General features: G+C 41.3%; 1 protein-coding gene across 1 annotated transcript in view; it reads right to left on the reverse strand.

Annotated features, from left to right (window-relative positions):
- The window catches only part of LOC143962680 (dynein axonemal heavy chain 3-like), a 2,426,925-nt gene that overhangs the window by 74,425 nt on the left and 2,329,514 nt on the right, over window positions 1–22,986 (reverse strand). Inside the window, exon 72 of the mRNA XM_077472045.1 lies at window positions 10,704–10,964. Coding sequence (XP_077328171.1) covers window positions 10,704–10,964 — 261 coding nt within the window. The remainder of the gene's footprint in view (window positions 1–10,703; window positions 10,965–22,986) is intronic.

A 22,986-nucleotide genomic window follows, 5' to 3' on the forward strand; every position in this document is an offset into this window, starting at 1 on the left:
AAAAAGTGCCAATCATTTCCTCATCAGTAATGCCTATCAGTGCCCCATCAAAGTGCCAATCAGTGCCACTCAGAAATGCCTGTCAGTAGCTTATCATCAGTGCTGCCTATCAGTGGCACCTAATAGTGCCCAGCAGTGCCTCATATCAGTACCACCTATCAGTGCCAATTTGTTTTCAAAATTGTCTGTCTTTTTTGTTTATAGTGAAAAAACTGCAGAGGTGATCAAATACCACCAAAAGAAAGCTCTATTTGTGGGAAGAAAATTATAAAAATTTAGTTTGGGTACACTGTTGCAAGACCGCGCAATTGTCATTCAAAGTGCGACAGTGCTGAAAGCTAAAAATTGTTCTGGGCAGGAAGGGGGTAAAATGCTTGGTATTGAAGTGGTTAAACTGATGCATGTAAAGTGTTGCAAATGGAGAATTTTGGGTAGCATAGTCTTTTCAATTTCATGGGCATGCACCATTTTAGGACTTTACATTTTTGGTAACTATTACCTGATGAAAGCCCTGAAAATAACTGCACAAATATTGTGCAACATAAAAAATTGCAACTACCACAATTTTATTCTGCAGGATTTCTGCTTTCATAAAGGATATTTTTTTTTGGGTGGGGGGGGGGTTATAATAATTTCTAGCAAAAAATAAAGATTTTAACGTGTGTAAAATATTAACAGATTTCCCTGGTAGGAAAATGGTTTATTGTTTTAACAAATAACATGCAGAATACATGAGCAGAAAGATTTGCTGTATTTTATAGACCTATAAAGGAGAAGTATGTGAATTATTATTATTTTGTTTTAAATCATGCTTATCTAGGTGTATGCTGCATCTGTTCCCTGCCGGCTCTAAGACTGAGAACCGAGCGATCAAAGACCGCTGATCACTCGGTTCTCAAAACTCACTGAGCAGAAAACTGGTGACTGTCAGTCACCACTGTGTGCTCTGCCTCCCGTGTGCTCACTGGAGCACTGGGCTGTGGAGGGGGCAGGAGCGATGCATGTGGTCCAGGCATGTGGACAGATCCCAAGCATATGGTCATAATCTTTCCCGAGCCTGGACCGGCATCAGCTGCAAGCAGGCTTCAGCCCACTGTCTGCTGAAAATGGGTCACAGACATGCAGACTGAACTGCACTCCTGTGATCCACAGGAGAAATTCAGCCACATGAGCTTTGGTGGTACTAATCCTTTAACCACTTGCTTACTGGGCACTTAAACCCCCCTCAGTCCCAGACCAATTTTCAGCTTTCAGCGCTGATGCACTTTGAATGACAATTGCGCGGGCATACAACACTGTACCCAAATGAAATTTTTATCATTTTTTTCCCACAAATAGAGCTTTCTTTTGGTGGTATTTAGTTACAGCTCGGAGTTTTATTTTTTGCTAAACAAACAAAAAAAGATGCAAAAAAATAAAAAAATAAAAATCATGTTTTAATAGTTTGTTATAAAATTTTGCAAACGGGTCATTTTTCTCCTTCATTGAAGTGCGCTGATTAGGCGGCACTGATGGCTGCATTGGTGGGCACTGATGGGCTGCATTGGTGGGCACTGATGGGCTGCATTGGTGGGCACTGATGGGCTGCACTGGTGGGCACTGATAGGCATAGTTAAGGCGGCACTAATAGGCACAGATAAGGCGGCACCGATGGGCACAGATAAGGCGGCACTGATGGGCAAAGATGGGCACAGATAAGATGGCATGGATGGGTGGCACGGATAAGTGGCACGGATGGGTGGCACGGATGGGCACTGATAGGTACCACTGATAGACGGGACTGATGGGCACTGATAGGTGGCACTGATAGGTGGCTCTGATAGGTGGCACTGCTGGGCACTGATGGGCGGCACTGCTGGGCACTGATGGGCGGCACTGCTGGGCACTGATGGGCGGCACTGGGTCGCAGCACCTTTGAGGCAGATTGTGGGCACTGTGGGTGGCACTGTTGGTGGCACTGTTGGTGGCACTGCTGGATGGCACTGTGGGTGGCATTGTGGGTGGCACTGTAGGTGGCACTGTGGGCACTATGGGCACTGATGGGGGGCACTGATGGGGGGCAGGTGGTCAGCTGTATTGCTGGCCGTGATCGGGACTGATGTCCCGATCACGGCCGCCGGTGATCGGCTTTTTTTTTCTCTCCTCGCGCTGTCAGCGCGAGGAGGAATAATAGCCGATTACCGGCTCCGTTCTATCACATGATCAGCTGTCATTGGCTGACAGCTGATCACGTGATAAGGGGTCGGGATCGACCCCTTGCACGGATCGGTGATCAGGCGAGTCTCACGGACTCGCCGATCACAGAGCGCGCCACGCGCGCCCCTCAGGGGGCGCGCAGGCCGCTCGTATCTGGGACGACGTCAATAGACGTAGTCCCGGAAATGTAGGTCCGCGCTGTTGCCGTCATTTGGCAATAGCGCGGATCTGAAGTGGTTAAATTTATGCAGCAGAGGTATTGTAAAATATTGTTTGGTTTCACTAACTTTAAAGACTAGATTTAAATATTATCCCTTTTTGTACAATAAAATTCTATTGGTATTTATGTGTTTACTTTGTAAGTAAAATGCTGATTGAAGAAATAAGCCCTGTCTATTTTTTGAAGCAGGGATCCCAAAGCCTCTGTCAAAATAATAAATTTAAACAAATGTTATAGACATAATTAGATATCATTTGTTTATAGTGTTAATTATGCATGGTGGTCCTTAGTTCACATCATAAACAGATTTTTATTTTGGGCAGATGTTCTCAACACATTTTTTTATTAAAATATGCCATCAAGACGCCTTTCCCCTCCTGTGCCTGCCCCCATGTGGATTAGACCAGGCCCCATACCATGAAATAATATTGAAAACAGCTCATGTTTGGATAAGGAATATGTATTTTAATAATTTGCAATTGAGTGGGGGAAAATTAAAGGCCCTGTCAGGTTAAATCCATTCCGAGTCAATGTTAGTTCGCCTCTCTTCCTGTTGTGGTGAGACACTTTTCACCAGACAGGAAGTGAGGGAAACCCCAACACAGAACATAGCACAAAAGAGTTTTTTGTTGTTGTTTTCTTCCTCATTGTACATCTCCCCCTTCTATTCTGGCCAAACTGTGTCACCAGAACAGATAGTCATAGAAGTATACTTTGACTTCTGCAATGAATTTACAGTGCCTTGAAAAAGTATTCATACCCCTTAAAATTTTCCACATTTTGTCATGTTACAACCAAAAATGTAAATTTATTTTGTTGGGATTTTATGTGATAGATACAAAGTGGCACATAATTGTGGATTGGAAGAAAAATCATGAATGGTTTTCAACATTTTTTACAAATAAATATGTGAAAAGTGTCACGTGCATTTATATTCAGCCTCCCCTGAGTCAATACTTTGTAGAACCACCTTTCACTGCAATTACAGCTGCAAGTCTTTTGGGTATGTCTCTACCTGCTTTGCAAATCTAGAGAGTGACATTTTTGCCAATTCTTCTTGCAAAATAGCTCAAGCTCTTTCAGATTGTATGGAGAGAGCAGCAATTTACAAGTCTTGCCACAGATTCTCAATTGGATTTAGGTCCGGGCTTTTTACTGGGCCATTCTAACACATGAATATGCTTTAATCTAAACCATTCCATTGTAGCTCTGGCTGCATGTTTAGGGCCATTGTCCTGCTGGAAGGTGAACTTCCACCCCAGTCTCTAGTCTTTTGCAGACTCTAATGCCTTGTACACATGGTCGGACATTCCGACAACAAAATCCATCAGATTTTTTCCGACGGATTTTGTCCTAAACTGGTGTTGCATACACACAGTCAGACAAAGTTGCCGGAAAATCAGATAGTTCGGAACGTGATGACGTTCATTCTTTATGATGGGACTACGTTGAGGCTACTAGCCAATAGCTTTGGTCTCGTAATTTGATCTGAGCATGCGTGGCACTTTGTCCGATTTGAATTCTCTACAAACGATGGGAAAAATTCAGATCAGATTTTTTTGTTGGAAAATTTGAGATCCTGCTCTCAAATTTTTTCCGTCGGAAAAAAGTCTGATAGAGCCCACACACGATCGGATTTTCCGTCAATATAATCCGATTGGACCTTTTCCGTCGGAATTTCTGACCATGTGTACAAGGTATAACAGGTTTTCTTCTAAGATTGCCCTGTATTTGGCTCCATCCACCTTCCCATCATCTCTGACCAGCTTCCCTGTCCCTGCTGAAGAAAAGCATACCCACAACATGATGCTGCCACCACCATTTTACACAGTGTTGTATTCAGGGTGATGTGTAGTGTTAGTTTCCCACCACACATAGCATTTTGCTTTTAGGCCAAAAAGTTCAATTTTGGTCTTATCTGACCAGAGCACCTTCTTCCACATGTTTGCTGTGTCCCCCACTTGGCTTCTTGCAAACTGCAAATGGGTCTTCTTATGGCTTTCTTTCAACAATGGTTTTCTTCTTGCCACTCTTCTATAAAGGCCAGATTTGTGAAGTGCACAACTAATAGTTGTCCTGTGGACAGATTCTCCCACCTGAGCTGTGAATCTCTGCAGCTCCTCTAGAGTTACTATGGGCCTCTTGGCTGCTTCTCTGATTAATGCTCTCCTTTCCTGGCCTATCAGTTTAGGTGAACACCCATGTCTTTGTAGGTTGTGCCATACTCTTTCCATTTTAGGATGATGGACTGAACAGTGTTCTGTGAGATGTCCAATACTTAGAATATTATTTTATACCCTAAACCTGCTTTAAACTTCTCCACAACTATCCCTGACCTGTCTGATACATTCCCTGGCTTTCATGATGCTATTTGTTCACACAGGGGCGACACGACTTCCAGGATGACTTTGTGAGGCAACTTGGAGACAACTTAGACACGACCTGGGGCAACTTATAACACGACTTTAAGTCGCCCCAGGCCAGGCGACTTTTGCCGTGGCCAATCAGAGAATGAGCTCTGAAGGGGGAACTCCACGCCAAATTTATGAAAAAAAATTGGCATGGGTTCCCCCTCCGAGAGCATACCAGGCCCTTAGGTCTGGTATGGATTCTAAGGGGAACCCCCTACACTGAAAAAAACGGCGTGGGGGTCCCCCCCAGATCCATACCAGACCCTTTTCCGAGCACGCTACCCAGCCGGCCAGGAAAGGGTGTGGGGACGAGCGAGCGCCCCCCCCCTTCTTGGACCTAAGGGCCTGGTATGCTCTCGGAGGGGAACTCACGCCAAATTTTTTGGCGTGGAGTTCCCCCTTCAGAGCTAATAATTCTGTCAGAGTCGCCTCCGTATAGACGGAGATCCGACTTGGAGGCGACCTCCATTGAAATCAATGGGTACCAGTCGCCTACAAGTCAGATTGAAGTAGTACAGGAACCTCTTCTGAAGTCGGAGCGACTTCAGTAGCGTGCATTAAGACGGCTCTCATTCACTTACATTGATTTTTAAATGTTGTCCGACCTGAGGCGACTAGGGACGTCCTGAAGTCGGATCTGAGTCGCCCCTGTGTGAACTGGCTCTAAGGTTCTCTAACAAACCTCAGAGAGATTCATAGAACAGCTGTATTTATTTAAACTGAGATTAAATTACACACAGGTGGACTCTGTTTACTAATTAGATGATTTCTGAAGGCAATTGGTTCCACAATATTTTAGTTAGGGGTATCAGAGTAAAGGAAGCTGAATACAAATGCACGCCACACTTTTCAGATATTTATTTGTAAAGAAATTTGAAAACTACTTATCATTTTCTTTCCACTTCACAATTATGTGCCACTTTGTGTTGGTCTATCACATAACATCCCAAAAAAACTAAAATTCATGTTTTTGGTTGTAACGTGACAAAATGTGGAAAATGTCAAGGGGTGTGAATACTTTTTCAAGGCACTGTAAAACAGAAGGAGGAAAAAATGTGCAACAGGAAAACAGACAACAACCCTTTCTATTAAATTCTGTGTTGCCAATGAATAGTTTCCCTCACGTTCTGTCTGGTGAAAAGTGTGTCAACGCAATTGGAAGTGAGGAAAAAGCTCACTAATGTAGATCTGTATAGCAGAAAAAACAGGTTGTAAGCCTTAGTGACTACAGTAAAACATAAAAATAAAATATTGGACTAGAGGAACACCCGATCTGGAAAAATCTACCACTGACCCCTATAGGAAGAGTTAATTTAGTCAAAATGTCCTTTCTCTACAAATTTCTTTATGTTTTTAGGAACACTCCCATCATCAGCATCCCCAACTCCTTCTTTACTAAATTGGACCAAATAGTCATGACCTTTAGATGGCGGGGGTCGGTGCCCAGGGTGGCGAGAGCCACACTTCAACTTGGTTTGTCTGAGGGTGGGCTGGCTCTCCCCAACTTTAAGAAATATTACTGGGCAGCGGTCCTTGTAATAGTGAGATGGTGGTTCAAGCAAGACCAGTCTAACCCCTTGGTCAGCCTTGAGGCTGCCATATTAGGCTCTCACTCAGAACTTAATAATATAGTATATAGAGAACCTCAGTCCAATACGCACTGCACGACTCCCATGATGACCACAATGAGGATATGGAAGCAGGTTTCAAAATTATTTGAGGAGCCACAGATGTTCTCTCCCCATATACCCCTTTGGGGCAATCCGTTACTGCCCCACTTGAGGACGGTGCCTGACCCACAGGTCTGGGCCAGATATGGGGTGAGAGCACTGACAGACGTCATGTCAGAGGGGCGTCCGCTGTCTTTTGGGAGACTGAGGATTATATTCCACCTTGGATGTATTTCCGATATTTACAACTGAGACACGCCCTCAGGGCACAATTCCCCGCCACTGTGAGACTCGAGCCACATCAGGTAGAGAGACTACTTATTTCCCGCTTTATAGACAAGACACTGTCATCCATATACCTGAGACTGACATGCAAGGGTGGTTCAGGGGCGACTAGGGCCTTTTCAGCCTGGCAGGGGGACCTGCCAACATTGACTGAGGAGGACTGGTCTGAGGGGTTAAACAGTTTATTCCACTCATGATCTCCACAAGGGATAGATTCGTGCAATTAAAATTTCTTCATAGGGTACATTACACACCCCAAAAGTTGGCACTGATCTACAACACCTCTGATGCATGTCCCAAGTGTGTGGGAGATCTTGGTAACTACATACATATGGTCTGGCTCTGCCCACAAATACAGGAGTTCTGGGAGAAGGTTACGGAGGACATTGCATTAATAACTGATGTATCAGTTGGATTGAATCCCTTGATTCTACTGTTAGGAATCACGGATAACCTACCCACCAGTACTCACAAAAAAAAATATCTATCTTTTACATGACATTCTATGCCAGGAAGGCTATCCTGCTCCAGTGGAAAATGGCGGCCCCATCTCAGATCTCCACTTGGAGAAGATAGGTGAATGATGCCCTCCCTCTGTACAAATTAACCTACCTGGACCGTAACTGCCCCAAAAAATTCAACAAGATATGGTCGACTTGGGTGGAGGCTAGAGGTCTCACAATCTAGGTGCAATGAAGATTCCTCTTCCGGCATATACACCCATGCTCGGGTGGAGGGTCTTTCTCTCTGGCTCTCTCATTTACTGTAGCTGGGATGATACGGTGGGCACCCCCTCCTCTCCCCCCATCTCCCCTTCCAGTAGCCCTTCCCTCCGACCCCCTTGGTCCCCGCTAGATATGGCACTTGTTAATATAACTTCGGTAGACAAACTTATATGGATGTATAATGTCAAATGTATACTACGGCAATGAGAGCCAGCTTCAAGTTCAGAGATTCTGGAATACAATGTGCCTTAACAACTACTTGGGTGATAACTTCAGGATAATACACCTTACAGTTAAATTTTCATAACCTATACGGATTTAATATGTACATTTCTAACATGAATATACTGTTTGCTGGAAAATATTGCATAATGTAACGCCTGATATACATACCATGTAACAGAATGAATATTTAATAAAATTCCTTCTGTTAGACAAACACCACCGTTCATGCAGGGTGTTCTTTTTTTCAACAAATGATAGAAAAGCTCTTAATGTTGATGTAAACACCAGACACTTTTTAATAACTAAAAATAGAGCAAATGACACACCAAAAGAAGCAAAAAAAAAAAAAATTACCCACAGCTACATGGTAAGATGTTTTCTATAAGTTTGTATCATACTAGCGTGACCCTGGCACATTAACAAGACTTTTCTTTTGCCCTCTGCTGTTTTCCATGTGCAAGTGTTATATTTCCACCAACAAGTTTTTTTTTGCTACTTGCAGTAAGTGTGCTACATCTTTAGTGAATCGGGGTTAAGTCCAAAGACAACTCATCTGCTCAGCAACAAATATAGGAAATCACTTCAGTTCTTTTATAGTGAAGAACCTTTTACATGTCTAAAGCCCCGTACACACGAGCGGACTTTTCGACATCCAAACTCCGACGGACTGAGTCCGTCAGACTATCCGATCGTGTGTGGGCTGCAACGGACTTTTGATTCGCCAAAGTCTGACGGACTTTAGAAATGAAGCATGCTTCAAATTTTCCCGACGGAACTCCGCCGGACCCGGTCCCCGTCGAAAAATCCGCTCGTGTGTATGCTACTCCGACGGACTAAAACCGACGCTAGGGCAGCTATTGGCTACTGGCTATGAACTTCCTTATTCGAATCCAGTCGTACGTCATCACGTTCGACTCCGTCGGAGTTTGGTGTGATGGTGTGTGTCCAAGTCCGTTCGGTCGAAAAGTCCGCCAGAACTCCGTCGGAATTCCGGCGGAACTCCGGCGGAACTCCTTTGGAGGTCTGTCGGACATAAGTCCTCTCGTGTGTACGGGGCTTTACTGGAAATATGATCAAAGTGAAATTGTTGCCAACCTGGTCAATTCAAGCTACATGCATTGTAAAAATTACAGAAGAGTAGATTACATTTCATGACAACTTGATAAGAGAACAAAATTAAGATTTTCGTATTATTATAGCTGCCTATATTGCTGGATCTACTAATCATTAACAAGAAATTCAACATTTGTAGAGAAAAAAACAATCCCCTCTGGATGATAAATGTATGTTTCAAGGATTTTAACACATTTTGTTGCATGCGCTGAAAAAAAAGCTGTGTGTTTGACCATGTCTTGTGCAGGCCGATTCTGAATAAGAGGGTCTGGTTCACTATAACTAGCTGAAGCAATCTCAGTGCTCTCATAAGAAAATTTTCTGTGTCTACATTCCTTCAGAAGTAGTCTCACCAAAAATATTTTTTCTGTTGCATGGAGAGCCTAAAATCTGATGAGCATGTGTGAGGAAATGCTCCTGATGTTGCTTTTTGTTGAGGCTCCAAAGATGTAGAAAATTGCATGAGAGGACAAGAGTTTGTTGCTACTGGACTCACCCATTGATGGCTCAACGCATGTCCACAGGATACTTTTTAATATCTATGTTCAGCTGCGTAATTACCCAGAGATTTTTTAAAAATTTTACACGCATGTCAATTGCCACCTTTGATGTTCTCTTGGAAAAGGTTAGACCCCGTCTAGTTCGCATGGACACCAACATGAGGAAAAGCGTGCCACCAGAGGAACGCCTGTTGTTGACTCAACATCAAGTAATGCAAGTCGTGTATTGTACAGCATAATTGGCTGATGAGGGGGATATCACATGGTATCTCAAGCTTGCAGGCAGTGATAATTGAGTTTTTGACGTGTTTTTAGCATTTTCCAGGCTCAAAAGTAATAGATAAAATGTTTTCCTTTTAAAATGCTTTTAGACAAAAACAAGCCTAAACGCTGGTAGCCACACTTAGCCTCGTTTGGTGCTTGAAATGCCTCTAAACACAGCAAAAAAAGCTTCTAAACTCAACTGCCTAGAGCCGTCTATAAATGAACCTGTGTACATGTACTGATAAGATAACATAGAGGAGAGTTCAGGAGCAGTTGAAAAAAAATGCCTGACTGCTCCTAAATGTCGTTTACCAGCAGCAGTGTACATGACGCCTTACTCTACATCAGAGTTCAGACTTCTGAGAAAATCATTGAGCCAATTGCACAAACAGAAAATCACATTTTTGGAGTGGTGTTCTGTATGGAATTTCTCCAGGTTGCCATATTGCACTGAAGTTTATAGAAAATTACAGAGCTGCAGATTGAAATGGAAAAGTATTATTTAATTACATTAAATTACAATATGGATTTTGTAGCAATTGTATATGTATTTTATTTTATTTTTTGCTATATTTTTTTTCCATAAAAGTGTAGTTATCCTATAAGCAGTTTTCATTGAGGGTATATTCTGCTGATGTATTTTTCAAAATATACTTTGCCTAAACTATCTATTTTAGGACAGCTTACTTACAAAAAACCTTTTGTGCTATTTGACTTTTGTTCTAGCTCTATTGGCCCTTGATTTTTGTCCTCCTTACATGACTACAGGGTTATAAATGTTATATCATAAATCAATGTATATATGTATTCATCATGTAACCTTTTGTACTGGACTCTATTATCATTTAAAGTTAAATTGCAGAGCAGATAAATCCAGTAATTAAATGCAAAAAATTGTTGCATGAACATATATTTAAAATATAGTGTGGCTACTTGCCTTTGATTAATTAGAAAAGTGAAGTAACCTTTTGACAACCCAATTCAATATTAATCTTAATTAGTGAGAATAAGCGTATCACTTTTACAACACTATTTCTATTAATAAGCTGTAATTTTCCTTGGCATCTATTAAGGCTTGTTGTTAGAGTGCATACCTCCGGATCAGCGTTGAGCGGAAGACTTTTTATATATTCCATATAGGTGTCATGGGTACTGTTCTTTGGAGCAAAGTATTTTCCACTGGGAGAAAATGCGTAATTGTCTTCAGTAATTACAGCTTCACAAAGAAATGTGTCTAGCAAGCTTAGCAGAAGCCGCCTGTCGTGCTCATCTGTGACTCTTCCTCCATAGTTGCATTCTCCAGTAAGATAAATGACAGCATCTAGAGGGGTCTGTTCATAATCATTGATGAACCTCTACAACACATAGAAAATAGATTAGCTTTAATTAAGTAATTTTACTGTACCATCGCTAGCGCCAAAATGTACTGTTTTAATTAACGTCTTCATGGCCATTTCCTAAGCTTAGCATAAATGTTTATCATCTCTGGCAATAAAGCTGTGACTGGGGTTATGCATCATACACATACATATAAATGTGCAGCACAATACAGCAATACATGATTTGACTTAAGTATACAAAAAAACTTATCCAACTGCTTTACACCCTTCTTCCCTCCACCATTTAAAGTCCTGACTAACAATGTCTGGTACTCTGGTATTGGACTGTATATATACTGTGTATGTATGTATATATATATATATATATATATATATATATATATATATGTATTTTTTTTATTTTTTTAGGGACCTGTAAAGCCTGCAGACTGTCTGTGTAGCTGTCTGCTTGTTTCTTCGATACAGACAGGCAGTGACACTCTGCCAGGAAGCTCAATGAACTACTAAGAGCATTCAACAGTGCCCTGGTAGTTTCATTGAGAACTACAAGCCAGCAGCCGCTAAGGCTGTTGGGACTAGTACTTTTCCCATTCACAGAACACTGTTCTTTTTAGCTTGTGACAGTGAGCAGGGGAGAAGATCCCCTGCTTGCTGTCAAAACAGTGACTCGTGGTGGGGGGGAAGTGTGACATGTTAAATGTTATACCCTAAATACGGGAGTAACATGTAACACGTTACCAAAGGTGAATTTATCCTTTAATCTAGCTCAAACTATTTCCATCATGTGATTTGTTTATAACTCTGTTTCAGATTCTGTTTGCTTTTTTGCAGCTTAACCTGTTGCTGCCCACTTAACACATATCTGCTATGGCAAAAGGGTGTCCTTTAACGCCCACACACTGCACATATCCGTCATTGGGCAACTGATGTTTTTGTGCTAAGAGCACGCTGGCTTCACTCACCCAGCACAGAAGCCGAGCTGTCAAAGACAGCTTTCGGTCCCTACTAACGATTAGTAGCTGGTGGGACCAACTCCTTATCATATAACCGCTGATCCTTCCTGCCCCCTTGGGTGTATAGACCCTATTAATGGGACATCAGGGATGGGTGGGAAAGGATATCTAAAGCCAAAAAGTGTTGGATTAGTAGTTGGATTCCTTATCAATGTTTTTATTTCTAAAGTATAGTGACATTCAACTTGTGAAAGTATGTACAAATTACATTTTATTGTAGTCAAAAAGATAAGTCAAAACAATTTAAGGGGGTTTAATGATTCCCCTTCTTCAGGGTTGAATAGAACACAATTAGAACACAAGCTTGGAGTCTAGACTGGGGAGAAAAGTTAACCACTTCAGAATTTGGGGAGTATATCATACATCCTGCCTGAAAAATTATTATTTTGTGTTTGTGTGCACTAAAATTTATTTTAATGTATTCTTTACTGAAATCTAGAAATGTGAACAATGGAAAATGTGTTTTGTTTAGTTTCAAATAGAATTGTTATGTTCCTAATTTTGTTTTATTGATTCGTTTCAGAATTTGTTTAGTTTTCTTTTGGTCTGTTTAGTTTTATTTCGTTTATTAATTTTCTAACGAATTCCAAATTTTCAGAACGATTACAATTCAGATAGGTCGAAAAATGACCAATCGATAAGAATTCTGTGTGAAGAATAGCTGGTCGTTAAGGAACGGGCCAAAATGGATACATTTTGGCCCACTCCTTAACAAAACGAAACTAATTTCAACAAAATTTGTTGCTATTGCCATTCGGAGATTCGGATATGTCTGAATCTCCGAACAACCAAAAATTCATCCAAATTTAGATTCAGACCAAAACGAATTGCACATATCTACCAAATTCAGAGATTTGATACAGTTGTGCAAATATAATGCAACATTAAAAAAATTACAATCAGAGTGCTTCTGCTGTCAGAAATGCATAAATAATACTTTTTAACATGTTCAAAAATGAAAAAAATTGTTTCAAATGGTTAAGAAGGCAAATAAATGAGTGCAGGGCTCTTTGCATTGGCTGTTCCAGCTTGAGTCTGGGGTGTAATAGAGCTCCTTATCCTTTATACATCTTTCCATAAGAACCATAGGGGGCTATAAAGGTTCTAGGACTAGTAGAGCTGTCTGCCAACCTCTAGTTATCATAATACTTATGATAAAATCGTACAAGTCCAGCACTCCTCAACCTGATGGCTATATGAATCTACAGAATATCTACTGTATCTATGTCCCCTTTGGGGACATTACCACTCTCTAATTATCCTGGTAAATATTAAAACTGAAAGTAAGAGAAAATCCAAAATTCTGAGTTCTTACTAGGACAGCAATAGGAAGAAGAAACTTGTTTTGGTTACATTGGTCTAGCAGGGTATTTCCCTCACTTTTCACAACATTCCCACTTACTTCCTGTTAAGGACAGTAGGTGAAGGAAAATCTCCTTCATGGGACACAGATAACATAAAATAACCTGACATAGGTTTTAACCATTCCCTACTCTAATATAAAATATAACATTTTTAGATATTTAGATTTAGATATTTTTTAAACAGCTAGTTCACACTGTCCTCACACTAAACCTCAGGGGTTTAGTGTGTGGGCAGCTCTCCATTCTTGCTCTGTTCTGGCTGTGGTGCTGTGTTGCTTATGCATAGGTGATTTTCATAGCTTAGATATGTGAATTGTTAGATTTTAAGATCATGTGTTGTTTTAGAAGCTAGACCTCTGCTATTGCTATGCTAATGAACTCAGCACTACCACACTATATGTAAACAGGCACTAATATTCATTTACTTAGCTGCTTGCTCTTTAAATAAATTACTTGGCATTACTAAAGGCCTTACTGGCTAGTGGTCAACTAGAGGAACTTTCTTTGACCATTCTAAGGAAATTTGTTTTACAGGGGTACATTGATAAAGTGCAAATTATAGATGAAAGATTATAGTGTTAGCAAACATAGAAAGAAACTTCTCTTATTTGCTCCCTTGCAGTCGGTAAAATATACCATTAACCCTTTCGCTGCCTTATTATTGTGTTTTTTGTACACGTTCGCAAAATCATTATAGGCCCGAAACTTGCATAATCCCCCAAAACATAATATATTTTCTGAAAACAGACACCCTAAAGAATAGAATAGTGGTAGTTACAATTTTTTTTATAACACAATATTACCACAAGGGTCTAGGAAACACAAACTTTCAGTAGAAAAGTTAATTTTAGGACACACAAATGCAATGCATTGCCCATTTTTTTGTCAAATAAAAAAGATAAGATTGCACTGAATAAAAAGATACCTAACACGACAAACTTTAGTACCCTATATTTTTGATAAGTAATGCTTTAAAAGCCCCCTATAGGTCAGCGGTTTAGTGTTATGGAGGAGGTTTGGTGCTAGAAATATTGCTCTCCCACTGGCGTGAGCGGTGATATACAATATGTGTATCACAATCAATGTTTTCGTAGGTGCCCCTGACACATGTGTTCATAGGTGCTTATTGTATATGTGGGGGGGGGGGGGGGTTAACTTTTCTTTGGTGTAACATACATTTGTTATAATTAAAAAACATTTTTTACAATTAAAAAAGAAAAATTTTTCTAAACCTTTTTTTTATCACATTGGGGCAAAAATTCCCCTATGGGATGATTTTTTGGTGACAGGTTCACTTTAATTAGCCATTTTTGGGTCTTAACCACTTCCCACCCGGCCAATGCACATATACGGCCGGGTGGGAGCCGTCTACTCCTGATAGGACATTCAGGAACGTCCATCAGGAGGAGCGGGATCGCGCGCGCGCGTGCCCGCGCAGCGGCGCGATCCCGATGCGCCCGTGTCACCGGGACACGGCGCATCTCAGATCGGCAGGAGGGCTCTGTGATTGGCCCTCCTGATCACTTGACAGCCGTGTCCAATCACGGCCGTCATGTGATGTAAACAAACAGCTGGTTGCTAGGCAATCGGCTCCTCCTCTCCTCACACAGAAGTCATCGCTGAGGAGAGGAGAGCAGATTGCTGCACCCGGCTGATGATCAGTGAGTATGAGCTGTTTTTTACAGCTTTTTACTCACTGATCTTCAGTCTAGTGTAAACACACAACACACCACACAGTATAAACACAGTCCCCACATATGTCCCCATAACACACATGTCCCCAAAACATACATGTCCCCAAAAAATAAAAACACATGTCCCTAATAATAAAAACATGTCCCCCACATATGTCCCACTAAAATCACTTGTCCCAATGATTATGTGCACACATATGTACGTGATCACCTGCACACATATGTACATGATCATTTGCGTACATATGTCCGTGATCACACAAACCAATTATTATAAAACTTAACGGAATTTTTTTTACCAAAAACATGTAGCAGAATACATTTTGGCTTAAATTTATGACAAAATTAGATTTTATTGGATTTCTTTTAAAATAGAAAAAAGAAAATATTGTTTTTTTTCCAAATTTCCGCTTTTTTGCGCTTATATCGCAAAAAATAAAAAACGGAGTCGTGAATAAATACCACCAAAATAAATCTCTATTTGTGCGAACAAAATGATAAAAATTTAATTTGGGTACAGTGTAGCATGACCGCGCAATTGTCACTGAAAGCGCTAGAGCGATGAAAGCTGAAAATTGGGCTGGGAAGGAAGGGGGCGAAAGTGCCCTGTATTGTAGTGGTTAAAGACAATGGATGTCTCCCCACCGCCTCAATTAATATAATGCTGTGCAGATCACACTGCATTACATTTCTTTCCTGGATATGCTGTCTTGGGATGTTGATAGGGGGACCTGGAAGTGATATTTTACACCTAATTTCTGGCTCAGCAACAAGAGCCCGCAGATGGACAAGTGAAGCTCGGGATACATAGTGGGGGGGCACACTCAAGAGGGTTTGTGTGCAGAATGCCCCTTACTGGGGGTGTATGCAAGTAATGGACTGCCTCCATCTGACAGCCATAATTTGGTTTGTCAGCTATGCATATACTGAGGGTAGCGGTAGCTGTAAACCCCCCTGCTGTCAGGTCCGTATGATGTATGGACCTGGCAGTGAAAGGATTAAAAACATTTTGTTATATTTTATTCAATAAGTACAAAAAAAACGTTGATCCTGCCAGAAATCTTGTGAGTTCCTAACTTTCTGTTTTTAGCTGACAATGCTGCACTGAAATCTAAAACAATGTTATTAGCCCTGTCTAATTTTTCTTATTCAAATACAAAAATACAATACTTTTCCCTTATGTTATGGAGATGAGGGGAAGAGGACATTTTCTGTACTCCTCATACACTTTGGGGGTTATTTACTGAAGGCAAATCCACTTTGCACTACAAGTGCAAACTACAAGTGCAAAGTGCACTTGAAATTGTATTGAAAGTGCACTTGTAAGTGCAGTCGCTGTAGATCTGAGGGGGACATGCAAGGAAAATAAAAAACTGCTTTTTTGTTTGCACATAATTGGAAAATAAAATCAGCAGAGCTTCCCCTCATTTCAGATCTACCCCTCAGATTTACAGCGACTGCACTTTCAAGTGCACTTTCAGTGCCATTTCAAGTGCACTTTGCACTTGTAGTTTGCACTTATAGATACAGTACAGTGAACATTGTCACCCTCTAAAACTCGCACCAGTGAAAGTAAAGGAAACAAAGTCTAAAAAAGAAAATGAATGCAGCCACCACACAACTGGTAAGCTGTCATATATAACATCATTTTTCTTGGTTTAGGTGTTCTTGAAGCACATAAAGCATATATTCACCTATGTGTTTGCACAGCTGAGTTGCATTCATCTCTTATTAAAGTGTTACTAAACCCAGGACCCTGCATTTACTGTCTACGGTCTACCACAGTACACAGGACATGGAAATTAAATTATCTTAGTAAATATAAACTAATAAATACCCTTTCTCATCAGCAGTATATAGCAGTCTTGTGACTTCTACCAGTGCCTTGTTAAAACTTGTAGGAGGAGTTTTCATACTGCACTGGCTGACCCTCTGTCTGGACAGTGCTGATTGGCCCTGTGCTGAACACATACACTCTCCCAAGAAAAAAAAAAAACTCTCTAGCAATACACTCCAAACTGAGCATGTGCAGCCTGACTCCAGTATTTCTGTTTTATCCAGACATATTTTGGAGACAATACATTAAGGGGTGAATCTTTGCATACAGGATCAAACAGCCTTTTTACACAATGCAGAGGATTAACTCCATTAGGTTTAACAGTGAATATAACAAGCATGCTTTACTGCAAACACAAACTGATTTTACTGCTGTGGGTTTAGTAACACTTTAACCCAACAGCTAGTACCTATTCCTAAATGGGCAATCAGTTCACACTAGTTGAAGCTGGTACTGTTCACCCGAGATCAGAGCAGTAATGATGCGCCGATTTTGGCACATCTCACTGTTTTCTTTTTTTTTTTTTATACAAACTTTATTAAGATGTTGCACAGACATCTCATAAAGTTACATTTCTGGCCATGTGGTTCAAGGCAGTGGACTGCCTTGCACTGTGCTGAAAAAAAGCACTGCATGCAGCACTTTTTTCACCGCACATCACCGCAATGTAGTGGTGTGAACTGGGCAGATAGGGAGATAAGGCATTTCCCCTTGTCATATGGTGGAATAGCCACCCAACACAGTTCCACTGCGTGTACTGGGAGTATACCCTCAAGGTCTCAACATTTGCTCTATTTATAATACACCCAGTTTACATTCATGACATTTTCAAATGCCAATAAAATAGATTTATTAGTAATCCTTGATTGGTTATTATGTAGTCCTGCATATGTCACTGCATATGTTCTCACTTGCTTGCTGTCATATAAATTCATGTAACACTTTATTAAACATGAATGAATGGAAAGTGCCCTGTTCTGAGCAACTTCCTGTTAATTCACAAATTGAACCATAGTAAACACAGCTGAATGAATGCAGTGTGTTCACTGTGTTCATTTAGAAAAGGAAGGGCCTGGTAAATGGCATATTGACTAGCCCCTCCCCCTCTCCATCCTGAAACATCCCTGCAGCAGCCAGGAGGAGAGGAGGGAAGCCAGCAGTACAGGGGGAAGCCCGGGCAGCAAAGGGAATTGCCACCACACGTCAGTGGCATCAGTAGGGAGTGGCTACTGGGGCTATAGTCCCAAAATCTGGGGCCCATAGCCCAGAGTCTCTAGGGCAGACATGCGATCCTGCAGTCACACCATTTAAGAGCCTTCCTTCCTTACCCCTGGCCCCCATCGCTGTCATTCTCAAGGCAGCGTGGAGAACGGGAGGCAGGGGATAGCAATGAGAGAGCACAGCCGCACTGGATGAAGGGTAGGGGGCGGGGCGGGAGCGTCATGAGTTACCTTTCCTATTAATTAGAAGGTGATAGAATGCTAGGACACTAGCAACCAATCACCTGCTTGTTAATAGGAAAAGTTAACCTTGGCAGTCCCCACCCCTCCCTCTTCCCTTCATCCAGTGCTACTGTGTCTCCCGGCTGCTCTCCACTCTGTGTAAGGTAGGCAAAAGGACATGGCTGTGGATGGAAAGGCAGGGGTGACATGAAGATGGCAGTGCTGTGTGTGTATGTGTGGGGGGAGGGGGTGAGTTGAAGGTAGTGGCAGAGCACATTCTTGTGATATGAGGAGGAGGAGGATGTCAAAGGGGAGCAGTGCTGTGGGGGGAGGGAAGCAATACAGTTTTTTACTCAATTTAATACCCTGCAAACTGAACTTCATTATGGGGACTGCTTTGTTTGTTTTTATGTCGGGTGCTATATGAGATCTGGCCATGAACTGTTGCTCCTGAGTGAGTCGTAGGGTCCCAGGATACACATATTGAGACTCTGTGATCAGAGAATATTGTGAATCTTATACTGTGGGTTTGACCACTACTGGACCACTAATGTGGGTCTGAGCAATATTTAGTGGTCATATAAGGTAAGACTCCAACTTCTGCACAAGGGTGGTGTGCTTTTTCTATCTGGGATCTTTGGGTGGTCTTGAACCCTTCCTGCTGACACTTCTCAGTTGAATAGCTATAAGCACCTCTTTCCCCTATGAACTGAAATCCATATTAATTGGTTTTATGGACTCTTACATCCTAACCACATCATTTAATTCTTCCCTGAATTCATTGCATTTAAAAATAAAAAATAAAAAAAATTTGCACTTCACTGCAAGCGAAGGTTGTAATTAATACACACAAGTCAAGTCACATTGCATGTATAGTATCTCTTGTTTAATGTTACAGAAGCTCTGCACATTTCTCTCTACATTGATATATTTTGTACCTAAGTATTGTGCTACCAGCTCCATTTTCTACCATTATACTAGCCATAGCACAGAAAGTTTTATTTCTTTATTTTAAGTGTATGGGGGGGGGGGGGTAGGTTTTGTAGGGGGCGGTGCTGTGTGTTGTGAGGGTTGAAGTAAGGTGGCAGAGCTCTGGGGGGGTGTAAATGGGAGCAATTCTGTGGGGAAAGGGAGGCAGTTATGTGGGGAAATGTGAAGGGGGCAGTGCTGTGGAGGGAGATCTGAAGGGGGGGGGGGGCAGTGCTGTAGGGGGAACATGTGAAGCAAAGAGGGGCACTGCAGGGGGTAGGAGATTTGAAGCAGGCCAGTGCTGTGGGAAAGGAGATGAGATGTAAAGGAAGACAAGTGCTATTGGGGGATGAGGGGGCAGTGATGTGTGTGTGTGCGTGGGGGTTTATGTGAAGGGGACATTGGATACTAATGTAAAGGAGAAACAAATGTGAAGTGGGTGACTGATGTGCAGGGGACTGAGGACACTGATGCGAGAATGAGATTGAGATATAAAATTAAGGGACTGTGATAGGATCAAAATATGCGATTCGGACCTCTGCGGGAAGAAAATTTTACTGTTTGAACCTCCACAAATTTTAATTAAATACCTCTGCTCTCGGATGACCAGGGTGGGTGTTGAGGCAGGGGGGGGGGTCTGCCACACACTGGCGGGTGTCAGGCCTATGTCACTTGCTGTGTCAGCTCTAATTTTAATAGTCGGGAGTCTGCCATCATAAAGTCTCGCCTCCTGGTATGGCTTCTTTGACAGACAGCAAACTGGTCCGATGCCAGGACATGTGCTGTCTATCATAGGTGGGAGCCTATCCAGGAAGTGGGACGTGGGACCCGGGCACCGGGTGATTCAAATTAAATCTGACACAGCAGGAGACGCTGGCCTGTGTGATGATCTGGCTGGCTCTCCTCTTACTCATCATCTGACCCCCGACACAGGTGAGGCTGCATTGCTAGGCAAAGGTAAGACTGTACTGCTGGACACAGGTGAGGCTGCATTGCTGGGCACAGGTGAGGCTGCATTGCTGGGCACAGGTGAGGCTGCATAGATGATCACAGCTGAGCCCTGCATTCTATATGTAGCACATTCCGGAGCCCTGGGGCTCATTGGGAACTCTGATGTAAGGAAGGGGATCTCTGGGGACCCTGATGTAAGGAAGGGGATTGCTAAGGAGGTCCCTGATGAAAGTAATTGGATCTCTGGGGACCCTAATGTGAGGAAGGGGATTTCTGGGGAACTTGCTGTAGGGAAGGGGCTCTCTAGGGACCCTGATGTAAGGAAGGGGCTCTCTGGGGACCCTGATGTAAAGGGGGGCTCTCTGGGGACCCTGATGTAAGGGGTAGGGGCTCTCTGGGGACCCTGATGTAATGTGGGGGAATCTGGGGAATCTGATGTAAGAGGGGGCTCTCTGGGGAGCCTGATGTAATGAAGGGGGTTCTGGGGACCCTGATGCAAGTGGGGGGGGCACACCTGGCACACCTCCTGTGCACACCTATGCATGCCACAAACTTATATTGGCATATGCTGCCACGTGCCAGTGAATGGCTGCTGAATCAAACAGAAGTGGACACATACCATATAAATATGGCTCTCGAAACCTGTACTACATTACAATAAAGTGATATTTTGGTTACAAAGTTTTTGTATTTTTTGAACCTAAAACGTGAACTGCAAAACCATCTGCAAAGTAATTTAGGTATTTCAAATAAAGGTTACCAAATGCATTATCACTGACAAGCAGCAAAATAAAATCTGCTTTGTCAGCACTACTATTATACAGTAATAGTGTTATATACAAAAAGAAAAAATGGCTTTACCTTTACAGAAATAAGTTAGTAGTCTGCAAGCATCATATGTATAGAAGGGACATTTCTAGCAGAGTGTAGGTAATTATAGTGGAATATACAGTAAACCTTTACATGTGGACTTAAGCCCTAGATATCCAATGACATTTTTCAATGTGCATTGAATTATGGTGCTAATTATAATTTCCCATATGTTCATTTATTATAATTGTCACACGAGAACCTTAAAGCCACACTGTGAATTAAACGGTTTCTGCTTTTTTGTGTGTGGCCTGTCAGCAAATTACAAGCAGCTATTTCCTTTGTCACTAGGTGGCAGTGTTTAATAATAGATTGGCATTAATATTTATAGCAGGGATTGAAATACAAAAGACTGACATAGATGGATGGACACCTACCTGTGTCTAACAATGTATAATTGTATATCCAATCATATTATTTTACATACTACTAGCATTAAAATGTAATAATATATAGATCATTTTAGTAACAACTATATATTTTTACTTGTTACTTACATATTTGTATTTTATGACACTGAAATCTTTTCTTGTTTGTCTTTTCTTTCTTTTTTTTTTTTGTGTTTCAGGCTATCATTTAATTTTAACACTTTAAGAAAAGTTCCACTAGTGCAATTAAGTAATAGGGACATATGTACAGAGACGTTTCCTACCTACCTGTGATCCAGTCAATTAAGTAACAAGGACATATGCAGAGACATTTCCTACCTACCTGTGATACAGTCAATTAAGTAACAAGGACATATGCGCAGAGACGTTTCCTACCTATCTGTGATACAGTTGCACTGAGGTTTGTTAAACAGTTAGGGAATCCAGCCCCACCCACACTATATAAAAAATACACATAAAGGATCTGTCTCCTATCTTTAGAAATACTTGTAGCTGACAAAGTCATTGCTCTGTTAGACTTTGCTTTGTGGCAATAAACTTGGAGCTCAGTTGTTTTATATTCTGTGTTCTAGAGAGAACGATCTTGCTGTGGGTACTTTATTGCTCTTCGCATCTTATTTAATGTGTCCTTTACGCTCTCATTTACTTCCATCAACTTTTGTTCTAAAGTACAGATTGAAATAAAATCTTAAAGCGAAATAAACTGCAGAGCAGTTTAAAGCCCAACCAAGCACTACAAGATATGAAGATAAAACGACTGTGCTTTTCTTAATGTTAAACGCTGAATATTTAATTCCAAGTCATTTTTTTCACCTTTTCTAAAGCCATGAGTTTATAAATAAGTGGTTTATGTGTTGGAAATCACCTTTATCGTGAACAGTTTCCTTGCCTTTTTATTTTCTATTACACAATTGTTAATCACACAAGTATTTTGGAAATTGATTGGATTAAAGGGAAACTAACTGGAAGGAATTTTTAAAGCAACTGGTAGCCTGAATTACTCCCTTGCTCATGGTGGACAACAGCTGTTTTTTTTTTAGTTATCAAATGATTTGCAACATTTTTCTGTGCTGTTGCATAGTCTTAAGATCTTTAGCCATAAAACTGTATCCATCTAAGTCAAACTAACTTCAACCTGGAATATATCAAAAAACCCAGTTGATTTAGTAAAACATAAAATGCGGTTCAAACTTTATATTATATATTTTTTTCATTTCCAATTTAGATATGGTATTGGATGTGTTTTAAACTGACCTGCCCTTATCTCAGGCTACTACAGATGAGGAATTCAAAAACAATGGTGAAAGAAGTAAAGGTAATAATCACTTATTCTTTCTGTTTCTTATCGTCAATTTCTCCAATAGTCTTAAGAAATTCAGCAAGTATCCTTCTTTTAGGATTTACAGAACAGCTCAGGCTAAAAAATATTAGTTTGCCACTCCATTCTCACCTCAGTGATTGCATGACATTTATGGAAAGATATTATCAATGATGGGCCTTCACCATGT

This window comes from Lithobates pipiens, unplaced genomic scaffold, assembly GCF_037356315.1.
Source record: "Lithobates pipiens isolate NorthernLeopardFrog02 unplaced genomic scaffold, aLitPip1_a1.2 Scaffold_8, whole genome shotgun sequence".
NCBI lineage: Eukaryota > Metazoa > Chordata > Amphibia > Anura > Ranidae > Lithobates > Lithobates pipiens.